At 40.3% G+C, this 18,402-nt stretch overlaps 1 protein-coding gene across 2 annotated transcripts in view; it reads left to right on the plus strand.

The window, feature by feature from the left end:
* spag16 (sperm associated antigen 16) overlaps positions 1-18,402 on the plus strand; it is a 773,550-nt gene that overhangs the window by 31,465 nt on the left and 723,683 nt on the right. Inside the window, exons 4-6 of one of the 2 annotated variants that reach the window (XM_073046458.1) lie at positions 10,852-10,979; positions 16,105-16,242; positions 16,362-16,469. In XM_073046458.1, coding sequence (XP_072902559.1) covers positions 10,852-10,979; positions 16,105-16,242; positions 16,362-16,469 — 374 coding nt within the window. The remainder of the gene's footprint in view (positions 1-10,851; positions 10,980-16,104; positions 16,243-16,361; positions 16,470-18,402) is intronic. The other variant, XM_073046459.1, reaches the window with a different exon arrangement.

An 18,402-nucleotide genomic window follows, 5' to 3' on the forward strand; every position in this document is an offset into this window, starting at 1 on the left:
GGAGGGAAAATTCAAAAATCAGAGAGTCTTGGGAGTCATCACGCAGGATTCCAAAAAGGTTAAATTGCAGTTTGAGTCAGGTAAGAAAGGCAAATACAATGTAGGCACTCATTTCAAGAGGTCTAGAATATAACAGAAAGGATATAGTATTGAGGCTTTATAAGGCATTGGTCAGATTGCACTTGGATTATTGTGAGCAGCTTTTGAGCCCTTATTGAAGAAAAGATGTGTTGCCATCGGAGAGGGTCCTGAGGAAGTTCATGAAAATGCTTCCAGGAATGAAAGGAACAAACACAAAATGCTGCAGGAACTCAGCAGGCCAGGCAGCATCTATGCAAAAGAGTGCAGTCGACATTTTGGGCCGAGGCCCTTCAGCAGGACTGGAGTAAAAAAGAGAAGAGGAGTAGAGTTAAAAGGTGGTGGGGGGGGGGGGGGGGGAGAGGGAGAAACACAAGGTGACAGGTGAAATCAGGAGGGGGAGGGGTGATGTTAAGAGTTGTGAAGTTGACTGGTGAAAGAGATACAGGGTTGGAGAAGGCTGAGTCTGATGCGAGAGGACAGAATGCCATAGAAGAAAGAAAAGTGGGGAGGGGGGAGGAGCACCAGAAGGAGCCTCCAACCTGATAGCATGAACATCAATTTCTCAAACCTCCAGTAATGGCCATTTCTCCACCCCCCCCCCCCCACCATTCACCAGCCCCTTTTCCCTCTCTTACCTTACCTCTTTGCTGCCCATCACCGCCCTCTGATGCTCCTCCCCATCTTTTCTTTCTTCCATTGCCTTCTGCCTCTCCTATCAGACTCCCCTTTCTCCAGCCCTGTATTGCTTTCACTAACCAACTTCCCATCTCTTTACTTCACCCCCTCCCTCTCCTGGTTTCATCTATCATGTTGTGTCTCTCCCTCTCCTCCCCCCACCTTTCAGCTGTACTCCTTATCTTATTTTCCTTCAGTCCTGCTGAAGGGCCTTGACACAAAATGTTGACTGTACACTTTTCTGTAAGTGTTGCTTGGCCTGCTGAGTTCCTCCAGCATTTTGTGGGTGTTGCTTGGATCTATAGCATCTGCAAATGTTTTCTTCTTTGTGCCAGGAATGAAAGGGTTAATTCCTGTATGAGGAGTGTTTAAGGGCTCTGGCCCGTTCTCGCTGGAGTTTAGAAGAATGAGGGGAAATCTCATTGAGACTTCTTAAATATTGAAAGGCCTAAACAGAGTGGATCTGGATGATGCCTGTAGTGGCAGGGGTCTAGGATCAGAAGGCAAAAACACAAAATAGGGGGATGTCAATTTAGAACAGAGATGAGGAGGAATTTCTTTAGCCAGAGTATAGTGAATCTGTGGAATTCATTGTCATAAATGACTGGGGAAGATAAGTCATTGGGTATATTTAAAGTGGAGATTGATAGTTTCTTGAGTGATCAAGGCATCAAATATTACAGGGAGAAGGCAAGATAATGGGGTTGAGAGGGATAATAAATCAGCCGCTATGAAATGGCTGAGCTGGATCGTTGGACTGAATGGCCTAATTCTGCTCCTACTGTATGTCTTATGGTCTTATGGTATAAATGCTATCAGGAGATTATTACTGACCACTGGTGTAACTATTGAGGCACAAATTATATCACATGATGGTTCGCTTATTTTGTTGGATATCTTTAAATTTCATAGCTAAGTATCTTATACATACCTGGATGGAAATCAGTTTTGTTAATGTTGTTTCAGCGTGCATTTTGGGTAAGTTTCCACATAGAAATATACCGTTATCAGTCAACATTTCATCCCTGATACAGAACTACGATAGGAGACCAGCTTGTTAAGTAATCTACTTCCCATATTCCTTGGCACCTTGTCTGCTATGCTGAAAGGATTTCTCCCAACAGTATTGAATTTCTCAGTACAGAAAAGGTTACCCCCCCCCCCCACCCAGAGTAAATGCTGGTTACACATTCCAAATGCTGGTGTTTTGATACTCTCTTCACATCTACCAGAGTATCTTTCTTGCTTTTTGTAATGGGTGCAGTAGAAATTCTAGAATCATGTAAAGCTCATTTAACAATGCCAGGATTTATTTTTAAAATGGGATGTACTCTTTATTTCTTGTTTTATGTTCCAGCTCAATAATGAATTGTATAGATGAAGAACTATAATAGGTCATCTTAAACCAGGAAGCAATTTTTGAATGAAAAAATATCCCTTTGGTTAATGAGACTGTCAAACTGCAAGATACAAATGTGAGAGGGAGAAATGGGAAATTTCTTCTTTTCTCCTAAGATTCTATCAATCAATAACTCATAATTATGACATTCTTCAACGTAAAGGGTTGTATTGCCACAGAATTGTAAAAGGGATATGGAGTGAGTGCAGAATAGTGATATCATGTTTGAAGAAGTTATTGAATAGCAGATCAAGCATTGAGGTCTGGATGCCTTTCTATTTCCTACATGTGCATATTATGTCGGATAGGGTAAAAGGCTAGTGAGGTGAGCAATCACAAATGAATTTGACAGTTGGACTGTGAAATCAAGTCAATCAAAATTTGAATAGCTCAGCAGAAAGCCATTGATTAGACAATCAAGATTTGAATAGCTCAGACTCAGCAGAAAGCAGCTGATTGGGCAATCGAGGTCAGGTGACCAAGCAATTTGAAAAGCTCAAACAAATGAATAGAGGGTTACCCCAAGCGGAGTGGCCTGTGGAAAGCGGCCAGTGAAGGAGTGGAGATTTGAGTCTTTGACTCGAGAGGCTTCGATGAGAAGAGGCTGAGGACAAGCTTCACTCCGTGAGGTAAGGCCGGGTAAGTTCCTTTCAAAGGGGAAAGTTTCAAAAGTTGAGGCAAGTATTGGGTAGGTCATGGCAGCTGAGATTGGCCCCGTGGTTTGTTCATCCTGCAGCATGTGGGAAATCAGGGATACTTCCAGTGTCCCTGACGACTATGTGTGCAGGAAGTGTGTCCAAGTGCAGCTTCTGGCAGACCACATTGAGTGTCTGGAGCTGCGATTGGATTCATATTGAAGCATTCACGATGCTGAGAAAGTTGTGAATAGCACATTCAGTGAGTTGGCCACACCGCAGGCAAAGGCTACACAGGCAGAAAGGGAAGGGGGTGGCCACTAGACAGCGTAGCAGTAGGCAGGTAGTGCAGGAGTCCCCTGAGGTCATCTCCCTCCTAAACAGATATACTGTTTTGGATACTATTGGGGGAGATGTCTCATCAGGGGAAGGTAGCAGCAGCTGAGTTCATTGCACCATGGGTGGTTCTACGGCACAGGAGGGAAGGAAAAGGAGTGGGAGAGCTATAGTGATAGGGGATTCAATTGTAAGGGGAATAGATAGGCGTTTCTGCGGCCGCAAATGAGACTCCAGGATGGTATGTTGCCTCCCTGGTGCAAGGGTCAAAGATGTCTCTGAGCAGCTGCAGGACATTCTGGAATGGGAGGGTGAACAGCCAGTGGTTGTGGTGCACAGAGGTACCAACGATATAGGTAAAAAACAGGATGAGGTCCTACAAGGTGAATTTAGGGAGTTAGGAGATAAACTAAAAAGTAGGACCACAAAGGTAATAATCTCTACCAGTGCCACGTCCTAGTCAGAGTAGAAATAGGAGGATATTTCAGATGAATACGTAGCTTGAAAAATTGTGCAAGGGGGAGGGATTCAAATTTCTGGGGCATTGGAACCAGTTCTGGGGGAGGTGGGACAGGTATAAACAGGACGGTCTGCACCTGGGCTGGAGTGGAACCAATGTCCTGGGGGAGCATTTGCTACTGCTGTTCAGGAGGCTTTAAGCTAATGTGGTAGGGGGATGGGATCAAGTGCAGAGAGACAGAGGGGTGTAAAATGAGGGTAGAAGCAAAAAGTAGTAAAGTGAAAAGTAAAAGTGGCAGGCAGGCAAATCCAGGGCAAAAAGCAAAAAGAGCCACTTTTCAACATAATTGTATAAGGGCTAAGAGTGTTGTAAAAACAAGCCTGAAGGCTTTGTGTGTCAATGCGAGGAGCATTGGTAACAAGGTGGATGAATTGAATGTGCAGATAGTTATTAATGAATATGATATAGTTGGGATCACGGACACATGGCTCCAGGGTGACCAAGGATGGGAGCTCAACATCCAGGGATATTCAATATTCAGGAGGGATAGACAGGAAAGAAAAGGAGGTGGGGTAGCCTTGCTGGTTAGAGAGGAGATTAACGCAATAGAAAGGAAGGACATTAGCCTGGAGGATGTGGAATCGATATGGGTAGAGCTGCATAACTCTAAGGGGCAGAAAACACTGGTGGGAGTTGTGTACAGGCCACCTAACAGTAGTATTGAGATTGGGGATAGCATTAAACAGGAAATTAGAAATGCGTGCAATAAAGGAACAGCAGTTATAATGGGTGACTTCAATTTACATATAGATTGGGTGAACCAAGTTGGTAAGGGTGCTGAGGAAGAGGATTTCTTGGAATGTATGTGGGATGGTTTTCTGAACCAACATGTTGAGGAACCAACTAGAGAGCAGGCCACCCTAGACTGGGTATTGAGCAATGAGGAAGGGTTAGTTAGCAAACTTGTCGTGCGAGGCCCATAATAAGGTGAATTCCACCATAATAGGTGGAATTCTTCATTAAGATGGAGAGTGACATAGTTAATTCAGAAACAAAGGTTCTGAACTTGAAGAAGGGTAACTTTGAAGGTATGAGATGTGAATTAGCTAAGATAGACTGGCAAATGATACTTAAAGGGTTGATGGTGGATATGCAATGGCAAGCATTTAAAGATCGCATGGATGAATTACAACAATTGTTCATCCCAGTTTGGGAAAAGAATAAACCAGGGAAGGTAGTGCACCTGTGGCTGACAAGGAAAATTAGGGATAGAATCAAGTCCAAAGAAGAAACATATAAATTAGCAAAAATAAGCGGCACACCTGAGGACTGGGAGAAATTCAGAGACCAGCAGAGGAGGACAAAGGGCTTAATTAGGAAAGGGAAAAAAGATTATGAGAGAAAGCTGGCAGGGAACATAAAAACTGACTAAAAGCTTTTATAGATATGTGAAAAGAAAAAGATTGGTCAAGACAAATGCAGGTCCTTTACAGTCAGAAACAGCTGAATTGATCATAGGGAACAAAGACATGGCAGACCAATTGAATAACTACTTTGGTTCTGTCTTCACTAAGGAGGACATAAATAATCTTCCGGAAATAGTAAGGGACCGAGGGTCTAGTGAGATGGAGGAACTGAGGGAAATACATGTTAGTAGGGAAGTGGTGTTAGGTAAATTGAAGGGATTAAAGGCAGATAGATCCCCAGGGCCAGATGGTCTGCATCCCAGAGTGCTTAAGGAAGTAGCCCAAGAAATAGTGGATGCATTATTGATAATTTTTCAAAACTCCTTAGATTCTGAATTAGTTCCTGAGGATTGGAGGGTGGCTAATGTAACCCCACTTTTTAAAAAAGGAGGGAGAGAGAAACCGGGGAATTATAGACCGGTTAGTCTGAAATCGGTGGTGGGGAAAATGCTAGAGTCGGTTATCAAAGATGTGATAACAGCACATTTGGAAAGAGGTAAAATCATCGGACAAAGTCAGCATGGATTTGTGAAAGGAAAATCATGTCTGACGAATCTTATAGAATTTTTTGAAGATGTAACTAGTAGAGTGGATAGGGGAGAGCCAGTGGATGTGGTATATTTAGATTTTCAAAAGGCTTTTGACAAGGTCCCACACAGGAGATTAGTGTGCAAACTTAAAGCACACGGTATTGGTGGTATGGTATTGATGTGGATAGAGAATTGGTTGGCAGACAGGAAACAAAGAGTGGGAGTAAACGGAACCTTTTCAGAATGGCAGGCAGTTACTAGTGGGGTACCGCAAGGCTCAGTGCTGGGACCCCAGTTGTTTACAATATATATTAATGATTTAGATGAGGGAATTAAATGCAGCATCTCCAAGTTTGCAGATGACACGAAGCTGGGCGGCGGTGTTAGCTGTGAGGACGATGCTAAGAGGATGCAGGGTGGCTTGGATAGGTTAGGTGAGTGGGCAAATTCAGGGCAGATGCAATTTAATGTGGATAAATGTGAGGTTATCCACTTTGGTTGCAAGAACAGGAAAGCAGATTATTATCTGAATGGTGGCTGATCAGGAAAAGGGGAGATGCAACGAGACCTGGGTGTCATTGTACACCAGTCATTGAAGCTGGGCATGCAGGTACAGCAGGCAGTGAAAAAGGCAAATGGTATGTTGGCATTCATAGCAAAAGGATTCGAGTACAGGAGCAGGGAGGTTCTACTGCAGTTGTACAAGGCCTTGGTGAGACCGCACCTAGAATATTGTGTGCAGTTTTGGTCCCCTAATCTGAGGAAAGACATTCTTGCCATAGAGGGAGTACAGAGAAGGTTCACCAGATTGACTCCTGGGATGGCAGGACTTTCATATGAAGAAAGACTGGATCGACTAGGCTTATACTCACTGGAATTTAGAAGATTGAGGGGGGATCTTATTGAAACGTATAAAATTCTAAAGGGATTGGATGGGCTAGATGCAGGAAGATTGTTTCCAATGTTGGGGAAGTCCAGAATGAGGGGTCACAGTTTAAGGATAAAGTGGAAGCCTTTTAGGACCGAGCTGAGGAAAAACTTCTTCACACAGAGAGTGGTGAATCTGTGGAATTCTCTGCCACAGGAAACAGTTGAGGCCGGTACATTGGCTATATTTAAGAGGAAGTTAGATATGGCCCTTGTGGCTAAAGGGATCAGGGGGTATGGAGAAAAAGCAGGTACAGGGTTCTGAGTTGGATGATCAGCCATGATCATACTGAATGGCGGTGCAGGCTTGAAGGGCCAAATGGCCTACTCCTACACCTATTTTCTATGTTTCTATGAATTAGAAGAGTCATAATAGAAGGTATAATTCATTGAAATACTAAAAGTTTTACAAATGGGATAAAGCTGTCCATAAAGCCTTAAATAAACCCAACAACCTGGCCTCCACAGCTGCATGTGGCAACAAATTCCACAAATTCACCATCCTTTGGGTTAAGAAATTTCTGTTCAACTTTGTTTTGAGAAGGATCCTGAGCCTCTATCCTGAGGCTGTGCCCTCTTGTCCTAGACTCTCCCACCATGGGAAACATCCTTTCCACATCTACTCTGCCTAGGCCTTTCAGCATTTGAAAGGTTTCAATGAGATATCCCCTCATCCTTCTGAATTTCAGTGAGTACAGATCCATAGCTATCAAATGTTCCTCATATAACCCTTTCATTCCTGGAATCATCCTTGTGAACCTCCTCTGGACCGTCTCAAATGCCAGCACATCTTTTCTGTCTGCAGCGCAAATTCAATAACAGTGATTCCAGTGGTATAAAGAGACAAACTCAATAAATCCATAATAGAATAATAACCATAATAGAATCAATGAAAGACCGCACCATCCTTGGCATTCAAACAGTTTGCAAAAGACAACAAATTGTGCAAATACAAAAAGAAAGAAACAATAATAATAAAAAGTAAATAAATAATAAATATCCAGAACATGAGATGAAGAGTCCTTGAAAGTAAATACATTGGTTGTGGGAACATTTCAATGATGGGGCAAGTGAACTTGTTCCCTTTGGTTCAAAGCTTGATTGTTGAGGGGTAATAACTGTTCCTGAACCAGATGGTGTGCATCCTGAGGTTCCTGTACCTTTGTCCCAATGGTAGCTTCAAGAAGAGAGAATGAGTGGCAGTGAGCATGAGAGGTAGTGGTTGTCTCTGATCATGGATGCTGCTTTCTGGTGATCACGCTTTGTGTAGATGTTCACAGTGGTGGGGAAGGCTTTACCCATGATCAACTGGTGATCAACCCATGATCCACCACTTTTGTAGAATCTTCCATTCAGTGGTATTGGTGTTTCCATACCAGGCTATGATGCAGCCAGTCAATGTACTTTCCACCACACATCTATAGAAATTTGTCTAAGTTTTAGATGTCATTCAGAATCTCCACAAACTCCTAAGGAGGTAGAAGTACTACCATGCTTTCTTTGTAATTGCACTTGTGTGCTGGGTCTAGGGCAGATCCACCAAAATAATAACACTGATGAATTTAATGTTTGTGACCCTCTCCACATCTGATCCTCTGATGAGGACTGACTCATGGGCTCATGGACTTCTAGTTTCCTCTTCCTGAAGTCAATAATCAGCTCCTTAGTCTTGCTGACATTGAGTGAGAGATTGCTGTTATGGCACCACTCAGCCATATTTCTAATCTCCCTCCTATATCCTGATTCGTCACTACCTTTGATTCAGCTTATGAGAGTGGTGTCATCAGCAAACTTGAATATGGCATTGGAGCTGTGCTTAGCCATACAGTGAGAAGTATAAAGCGATTCAGATCAGGAGGCTCAGCATACAGCCTTGTGATGCATCTGTGCTGATGGAGATTGTGAAAGAGATTTTGTTGCCATCCTGAACAGAGTGGAGTTTGCAAGTGAGGAAATCAAGGATCCAATTGCACATGGAGGTACTGGTGCCAAGGTCTTGGAGCTTATTGTTTAATTTTGAGTTGATAATGGCATTGAATGTTCCAGGGTTTAGTGAAGAGCCAATGAGATGGTATCTGCTGTGGACCTGTTGTTCTGGTAGGCTAATTAGATTGGATCCAAATTGTCTTTCAACCAGGAGTTGATATGTTTCATTACAGGCCTCTTAAAACACATAATCACTGTGGATGTAAATGCTATTGGGCAATAGTCATTGAGACAGGTTACTACATTCTTCTTAGGCACTGGCATAAATGAAGTCTACTTAAAGCAGGTGGTAACCTCAGACTGCCAAAGTGAGAGGTTAAAGATCTTAGTGAACACTCCAGCCAGTTGATCAGCACAGGTGTTTTGTACTTAGCCAGGTAGCCTGTGTGGACCGTATAGTTTTCATGGGTTCATCGTCCTGAAGGCTGCTTGCATGTCAGCCTCAAAGACTGAAATCTCAGGAGCATCTGGGGCTATCAGAGTTTGTGATGGTTCCTCCATGTTTCGATGGTCAAATTGAGCAAAGAAGGTATTGAGTTCATCTGCAAGTGAGGCTCTGTTGTTGCTTATGGTGCTTGATTTTACTTTATAAGAGATGATAGCTTCAAACCCTGTCATGACTATTGAGCACCCTTCGTTGTTTTATGTTTAGTTCAGAATTGCCATACGACAATGGTCTAGTGTGTTGGGACCTTTGGTGCTACAGATTATATGCTAATGGTAATTGGGCAGAGTTTTCTTCAAACCATCCTAGCTGAAGTCTCAACTATAACTTGAAGTGCATTGGGATTGACTGTTTCTTGTTTGGAGAAGTCATCATGCAGTATCTTAAGTGCTTGAATACTGTTTGCCACTATGTAAACTGCGGTCAGGATTATGGAGGAGAACTCCCTTCATAAGTAGAACTGATGAACCTTGAATGTTAGGTATTTAAAGGTGGGGATGGAGATTTTGACTACCAAGTACACAGTGTATAAGAAAATGTAGGCAAATGGAGTTAGTTGTATGGCTAGAATTCTAAGAAAAAAATAAAAAGAGGAATGGAATCAGAGAATTTTAGAATTATGAATTATTTTGCTTTTTCACTAAGAATTTTAATATCAATTTTGTCATTCTAAAACAGATTAGCGGCAGATAGATTAATGATGGCAAGGGCAAGCATATTTTTAATCTTTCCAATAGCATGGTGAGATTTAATCTTAACTAATGGCAACATTCTTCGGGTTCTGTTCCAAATACTATTCTAATATACCAAAGTATCATTGCTCTTTCACTTTTTCATCAAAACCCTTGAACTCCCAATCTAGTAGCAGTATGGAGCTTCTGCACAGTAATGCAGATCGAGAAACTGACTCACCCCAATCTTTAAGGACAATTAAAGAACAGCAAGAAACAGGTGGTCATAACCTCTTAGAAGGTGGAAGTGTGGTTGTGGAGATTTGGTTTTGTTGGATAGTATCAAGTCATTCTATGACAATTGCAGCGTATTCTTCAGCTTGTCTAAATAATAGTAGATAGTAGGGCAGTGGTTATGTTACTGGATGAGTAGACAGAATTCAGAACCATAGATTCAGAGACATCAAACTGAGTCATGGCAGCTAGGAAATTTAAATGCAAATAATTAAACGTATTTAGAAGAAGCTATCAATAGTAAGCATTGAGTGCCTACATGTCACAAAAATGCATCTGGCTCACTAAGGAATATCCTCTGGGGAAGGAATTGTGCCATCCTTTATGCAATATTCTCTCTGTGTATCTCCAGATTTATTGTTTGGGGTTTATTGGTATCTTTGTGCACCCCAATTGCACCACAGTTCAGGAACACAATAAATTATTTTATTGAGAGCAGTATCCATATCATGTGCATAATAATGCCATGATAGCATAGCAGTTATCACAACGCTATTACAGCTCGGGACATTGGAGCTTGGAGTTCAATTCCAGCACCATCTGTAAGGAGTTTGTACGTCCTCCCTGTGAAAAATGTGAGTTTTTTTCTGTGTGCTCCAGTTGCCCCCCACATTCCAAAGACATGATTATTAGGTTAATTGGTTGTAGTAAATTGTCCTGTGATTAGTCTAGTGTTCCATAAATAGGTGGGTTGCTGGGCGGTATAGCTCATTGGGCCAGAAGGGCCTGTTCCACACTGTATCTCTATAATAATAAAAAAAGAAAAAAGAGAGATAGGCAGAGTAGAAGTGTACTAAGTTCTTCAGTTGAGTAATAGTGGAAGTGGTAATTATCAGGAGGCTTTCTAACACATATTTGACCTGATGCCTGATTTAGGGTTGAAGTGGCCTTTTAAGAACATAATTAAATTCTTTGGGTTTTCTAATACCAACATTTTTGTTTACAGGCCCAGGAATCTGACTTGATTTCCAATCACCAAGTCTCCCAAAGGCCAGAGGTAGTTGATGACTTTCTTAGAAATTTTCTGATCAAGATGGGAATGATAAAAACACTTGACTGTTTTCAAACTGAATGGTAAGAGTGGGGTAAAATAAATATAATGCTAAACTTGAACTGTTCTCCTCTTCTCATTATCCCATTTAACCCAACGGTATCATCCTCATTTGAGTGCAGCAGCACTTTTGCCATGCAGTCTATTTACGGATACATAACTTTTCAAATAATCTATTGAACTAATTATATAATTTACCTTTGTTTGGATCACCTATTTTATGTACTTCTGCATTAGTCTAATCATATTTTCTCCAATGTATATTTCATTTCTGTAGGTTTTAAATGTGTGATAAAATGGCTGAAGATACAGATAAAGTCACCAGCTGTGAAAACAGCATTTTGTTTTCTATTGGGTATAAGCAGGCTGAAGCACTAAATGCATACCTATGTTAAGAAGTTGCTATGATACAGGAGGTAGTATAGACCTGAGGTAAAATAAGAGTTGATAGAGGAGATAATTAATGTCTAATAGTGCTTGAAGAAATAGAAAAGCTGCCTAATCTGAACAGTGCCGGGACTCTTGTTTGTGATATATAGTAATGTAAATATAAGTGGAATGACTAATAATTTTTCATCTGACACAAAAGTTGGCAGTTACATGAATGGTGTGGTAGGTTTTCTCACAATATAGCAGGAAATAGGTCAGATGAAAAGTTAGACAAAATGATGCCAATGAAATTTCATCCTGAGAAAGTGTGAAGTGATGCATTTTGGGGTTATTTAAGAATAGGACATATTGTATATGGTAGGGTACTGAGGGGCAGCATAGGCGACAGCAGGGCTTCACTTTCAGATGAAATCAATACCTTCCAAGCTTGCTTTGACCATCAAAACATGGAGGAACCATCTCAAACTCTGACAGCCCCAGATTCTCCTGTGATTTCAGTCTCTGAGGCCGACGTGCGAGCAGCCTTCAGGAGGGTGAACCCATGAAAAGTATATAGCCCACACAGGGTACCTGGTCAAGTCCTAAACACATGTGTTGATCAACTGGCTGGAGTGTTCACTGGCCGGAGATCTTTAACCTCTCGCTTCATCAGTCTGATGCATACATCAGGATGCTCTTTATCAGCTTCAGCTCAGCATCCAATGCCATCATCCCCTTGAAACTAATCAATAAGCTCCAAGACTTTGGCCACAATACCACCTTGTGCAATTACATCCTTGATTTCCTCACTTCCAGACCCCAGTCTGTTTGGAGAGGCAATGATATCTCCTCGACAATCTCCATCAGCACAGGCTGTGTGCTTAACTCCTTGCTCTACTCGCTTTACACTTATGACTATGTGGCTAAGCAGAGCTCCAAGGCCATATTTAAGTTTGCTGACATCACCACTGTTGTAGGTCAAATCAAAGGTGGAGATGAATCAGCATATAGGAAGGAGATTGAAAACCTGGCTGAGTGTTGTCATAACAACAACCTTCTACTCAATGTCAGCAAGACCAAGGATCTAATTATTGACTTCAGGAGAAGGAAACCAGAGGCCCATGAGCTAATCCTTATCAGAGGATTAAAGGTGGAGAGGGTATGCAACTTTAAATTTCTTGGTGTTATTATTTTGACGGACCTATCCTGGGCCTAGCATGTAAGTGCAATTATAAAGAAAACACTGCAGTGCCTCTAATTCCTTATATGTTTGTGGAGATTTGGCATGACATCTGAAACTTTGACAACTTCTGTATTGGTAGAGAGTATATTGACTGGCTGCATCACAGCCGGGTATGGAAACACCAATGCCCCTTACTGGAAATTCCCACAAAAAGTAGTGGCTACAGCCCAGTTCATCATGGATAAAGCCCTCCCCACAATTGGGCACATCTACATAAAACTGTCAAAGGAAAGTAGCATCCAACATCAGGGACCCCAGCACCCAGGACGTGCTCCGTTCTTGCTGTTGCCATGAGAAAGAAGATACAGGAGCCTCAGGTCTCACACCACCAGGTTCAGGGACAGTTATTACCCCTCAACCATGAGGCTCCTGAACCAAAGGGAATAACTTCACTCGCCCCATCACTGAACTGTTCCCGCAACCTATGGACTCAATTTCAAGAACTCTTCATCTCATGTTCATGATATTTATTGTTTAATTATTTATTGTTATTATTTCTTTCCTTTTGTATTTGTATAGATTGTTGTCTTCTGCACTCTGGCTAAACGCCCCAGTTAGGCAGTCTTTCATTGATTCTGTTGTAGTTATTAGTATATAGATTTCTTGAGAATGCCTACAAGAAAATGAAACTCAGGGTTGTAATGGTGACGTAGGTACTCTGATAATAAATTTATTTTTGAACTTTGAACTTTTGAATTTTGAGTGTTGATGAACAGAAAGACCTTGAAGTTCATGTCTGTTGTTTCCTGAAAGTGGCTAAGTAGGTAGATCGGGTTGTGAGAAATACATACATCATGATTGACTTCATTGTTCATTACATTGAATCTTTCCAAAATGTATGTTACACTCTACTATAGGAAGGATATGAGTGACTGAATCGAGTACAGAAGGGATTCACTAGAATGTTGCCTGATTTGAGAATTTAAGTTACGGGGAGAAATTATTTAGTCTGATTTTGTTTTACTGGGAGTGAAGGTGCGGGGTGGGGGGGGGGGGGGGGAGTGTCACAGAATGACTTGATAAAGTGGTATAAAATTCAGAGTGGGATGGATAACCAGAATCTTTATCCAGGGAAGTAATATCAAGAGGGCAAAGATTTACAGCGAGAGAGCAGTTTTAAAATAGAATTGAGGGGAAAGTTTTATTACAGTGAGTGTAGTTGTTATTCCTACTCCCAGAAGAGGTGGTGAAATCAGATGCAATCACTATATTTAAGAGACATTTAAACAGATACTTAAATAATTACTGATCTGGAGAGGGCAAATGGAATTAGTGTAGATGGGTAAAAAGGTCAACACAGATGTAGTGAGCTGAAGGGCCATTTTCTGTGCTGTACAACTTAATGACTCTAAGAGTCAGATGGCAGGTGACTAGAGTATTCGCAAATGTCATGCTCCTGTCTAAAAATATTATGAATAAATCAAGAAACATGTCATCACAGCTTCAGTTGTGGGTAGATTTACGGTGACTACAGTATGATGCAAAATCATTGTCATTTGGGTAAACATAAGGTAATCAAAGGCAACCAGTACAGACCTGAAGTCTATTGGTGTTTGACAAATATGATCATGTTGTTTGAGGTTAGAGGGAAGAGGTGATTTGGGAAATGTAGTTGGTATTCTGTAAATGGATTTACAGTATTAATAACACAGAATAGGTTCATCAGCAAAAGTGATGTTCAGCAGACTGTAGGTTGACTGATAGCATATCAGATTGATGACTAGTGAAATTCAATACAGAATAGTGCACAATGATGTAAAATGATAGGAAGCTTGAAAGGAAGCATGCATATATAGGAAATGAACAATTCTAAAAAAGATGCATATTTAGAGAGACCTGGGGTTCACATCAACAAATCTTAGATGGCGGAAGGAATATTCATTAAAGCTGTTAAATAACTTTATAAATAGGGCCATAAAGTAGCAAAAGTAAGGAAGTTAGGTTTAACTTGTATAAATCACTGATTAGAATACAGTTTAAATCTCAGCATTAAATTGAAACTAGAGCTAGGCCATTCAAGGAGGATGTCAGGAATGTGTTTTTCAGAAAATTTGGAGTACTTTCTTCCAAAACCTGCAGCTGAACTTGGAGGGAATCAATGGAGAATATCAAACTGAGACTGATGTACAGTATTTGTATTTTTAAGGTTGTTAGGGATATTGAATTATGATAAGTGGAGTTAAGATCCAGATCTGCTAAGAATTAATTGAATGATAGATGAACATTGAGATTTGAATTTGGTCTCCAATGAATGAGATTCACTGAAAGGGACCAAGAGTGAAGGATTCCTGTTCCATGGAGAGGCAAGATAATCTTTTATTAAGATATTTGAATTATTAGGGGCGTGATAGAATAAGTGAGGGGGTTCTGACGGAAGAGTGTGAAGTGAGAAACCACATCTGTGATAATTAGCAAAAAAAAGAGGTGAAATGTTCATTTTTAAGATATAATGGAAATCAGAAATGTACTGAATCATAGGGTAGTAGAAACAGATCTACTTCAATAGAGAATATGCATCTTAGTGCGCAGGAGTTAATATTTAGACCATCTTGTCTATCAGCACTATGAAGGATTTATTTAATTCGTCTTGCTTATCTGCACTGTTCCAAACTCTGCAATTTCCCTTCCTTCATTCTAGACTGTAAAGGGCCATACATGCTTCTCCATGCATTAATTTGGAATGATCTGGACTCAAAAAGTTGTAATAAGGACCATTCACTGAGCTTCAAGAGACTCCTCCATAGATTTAACTGTAATTGAAGTTGTGTTTTACTTATTCTGATTTGCAACTTTTATCAATTTCTTGACATTGCTTTCCCTATCTGTAAGCATTTTCTATTCTGCATTTCTACTAAATGTTAAAAACATATGTTTTACAACTATCTAATCACATCAAATTTGTCTGTCCTTGGCAATATTTAAGTGTTTGCATCTTTAGATGTTTGCCTATCACACTTTGTTCTAATAATATTTATATTTTGATACTACCATGTAGAAATTTAACATTTTAAATGTAGTCATTTTATTGCATTCTTTTTTGTTTTCTAGCCTGGAAGTCCAAAGTGTTCACTACATTCCTAAATCCCATAATAAAGCTTTGCTTAGCATTCCCTTCTCATTGATTAGAACTAAATCTAAAATTGCATTAGCTTTGAGTTCTTTAACAAATGTTTTGGAAGTGAATCAAATACTACATTCCTCATGTACTGCTTTAACTTACTGCATACTCCTCGTACATACAATCTTGGGAGGTAACATTCATTTACTGTTTGATTTTAAACAAGTTTACATTTACCCCACCACCTATTTTTAACATTTTATAGATAAATTGATTCTATTTATTTAAACACACTTCAGATTGTTCTTTCATATCCCTGCTCTCATTCTTAATTGTTCTCAACCTACTGTTCTTTTGATTTACCTCAAGGTGATGCCAAAAAGTAACTTTTTCCACAAGTTAATAATTATTTATGAAATGTAAAGCAGTGAAATTTCTGTTCCAAACCATGCATTTTATATATATCCTGTCATGTTAGGTATGAAATGGTGCAAAGAGGCTCATTGAAATGGCAGGATTTTGGATTTGTTCCTGATGTCTACACTCACAACCAGCTGCTAGAGAGTGAGCTAAGAAATGTAAAGAAGGATCTGGAGAACTGCAGGAAAGCAACCAAGTATGTAGTAAATAATTTAATAGCATTTGAATATACATAAGTTACTTAAGGTAGGAATTTGTATATAAAATAAACATGTGTTTTAACCAATAATGAAACCATGCCTCTTTTATTTACAGCACTGCCAGTGAAACATTAGTAAAGCTAAGGAAAGAACGCGATTTTCATAGGATGCATCATAAACGTGTAGCACAGGAGAAAAACAGACTCATTAATGATATTAAAAGGTAAAGAAAATTGCCTAGTATGAGATCTAATGTAGTTTTCAGAATTCAGAACCATATTATAATTATAACTGGTAACAAAAATATTAAATAGATACTTTTGGGGGAAAAAAGAGAAAGTAGACTTTTAATTCTGTTAGAAGAGTACAAACCATTTGAGAGGAACAAACTGACAGAATTTGCTATCTTTAATGCTGAATTAATATCTTTATGTGCTTTACATTAGTGAAAGTTTAATGTAAGTTTTTTCATGGTAGCTCCTTCTACACTTCCTTGCTCTTGCTGTTGGGGTCTCCTGAGAGACAAAAAAAACCTTCAAACAAAATTTAAAGTTCAAAGCACATTATTAACAGAGTATGTATACATTATACAACCTTGAGATTCATCTGCTTATGGGCAGCCACAAAACAAAGAAACCCAAAAGAACCTGTAAAAAGGCTGTCAAACCTCAATGTGCAGAGAGAAAGGAACAAAATATTTTTGCAAACAATAAAAGTAAGCAAATAGTATTCAGAAGCAAGCGAGCACTCAGACATGGTCCAGAGCAGCCAAAGCAGGCCACAGTCTCTGCCTCAGTACAGCGCAGAGCCAAGTAATTACCGCAGAACAGCAAACAGCACCAGCCGACCCCTGTCCCTGCCCCTGCCTTTTCAATCCATCTGGCCCGGTGTTTAAATCATCCAAGTATCAGTTTGTTCCTTGCACTAATATGCTCTTCGTCTGGATACCGCTGCCACATTTCAGCCTGTACCTGAACTCTCCAACTTAGCCTGGTGCTTAGATCGATTAAGCCTCATAACCTGAATGGCCTTGAATCTTTCTCTCCTCTGCTCCAACTTCACTTCGCTCTGCTCACCCCGACTTTGCCTTGAATAGGCCTCGACCTCACCTCAACTGTGTCTCGTACCTGCATGCTTCAACCCTTGACTCGGCCTCGCCTTTGCTTGCCACAATCTTGCTGTGATTGTTTACCATAAATTTTACAAGAAAAACTGCTATTAATAAAGAATTCAGTTGTATTCTTTTTTTCATTTGCCACCAGTAAGTAGTCACTGGGCTTCACCAGTACCATTTTAAACCAGAATGTTAACAATATTATTCTTTTGCCAAATGTTGCTATATTTTTCTGTTTAGGAATCATCCTTGCATCACTATTGCTCCCTCCCTATTTTTTTACATGACCCCCTACCTCCCTGAAGCCTGGATAATTTTCCCCCTCTTTTTTAACTGTTTTTCAAAGGAAATACATTGCAGCCGGCCCTCCTCATCCACGGGTTCTGCATGCGTGGATTCAACCAACTGCGGATCAGGAAAACCCGGAAGTTTCTCTCCGGCACTCGTTGTTTGAGCATGTGCAGACTTTTTTTTCTTTCGTTATTCCTTAAACTACACAGCATAACAACTATTTACATAGCATTTACATTGTAATAGGTACTATAAGTAATCTAGAGATGATTTAGAGTACAGGCAGTCTTTAAGTTGGATTTGTACGTAAGTCGGAACAGGTACATCTGGTATTATTTAACGTCAGTTAGTCAAATATTTGTCTTAGTATATAGTATATATTTTACCTTTCTATGCATATAAAACACTTAAGAAACATATGTATTTCAACAATTAAACTGCTGCATTGCTTTGTAATAATTGTAGCTTTCATTGGGGCAGGGCCTTTCACATGCTCCATTATTCTCACTTTATCCTTTAAAGTTGTTCCGGTCATTAACCGGGTGTAGCCTAACGCTTTTCCAATGACCGATGGCATTTCACCTCTTTCCGATCACTTCATTATTTCCAATTTTTTTTCAATTGTGATTGTTTTCTGTCAACGGAACAGAAACACTGTGGATTCAGTAGCAGCTGCGGGTGGGTCCGGAGCTCCCCCAGGTCCCTAAAGTCCACCTGCACTGAGACAGGTTAAATAAGGGGACTTGAGCAT

The sequence above is a fragment of the Hemitrygon akajei genome, chromosome 5 (assembly GCF_048418815.1).
Source record: "Hemitrygon akajei chromosome 5, sHemAka1.3, whole genome shotgun sequence".
NCBI classification, from domain to species: domain Eukaryota; kingdom Metazoa; phylum Chordata; class Chondrichthyes; order Myliobatiformes; family Dasyatidae; genus Hemitrygon; species Hemitrygon akajei.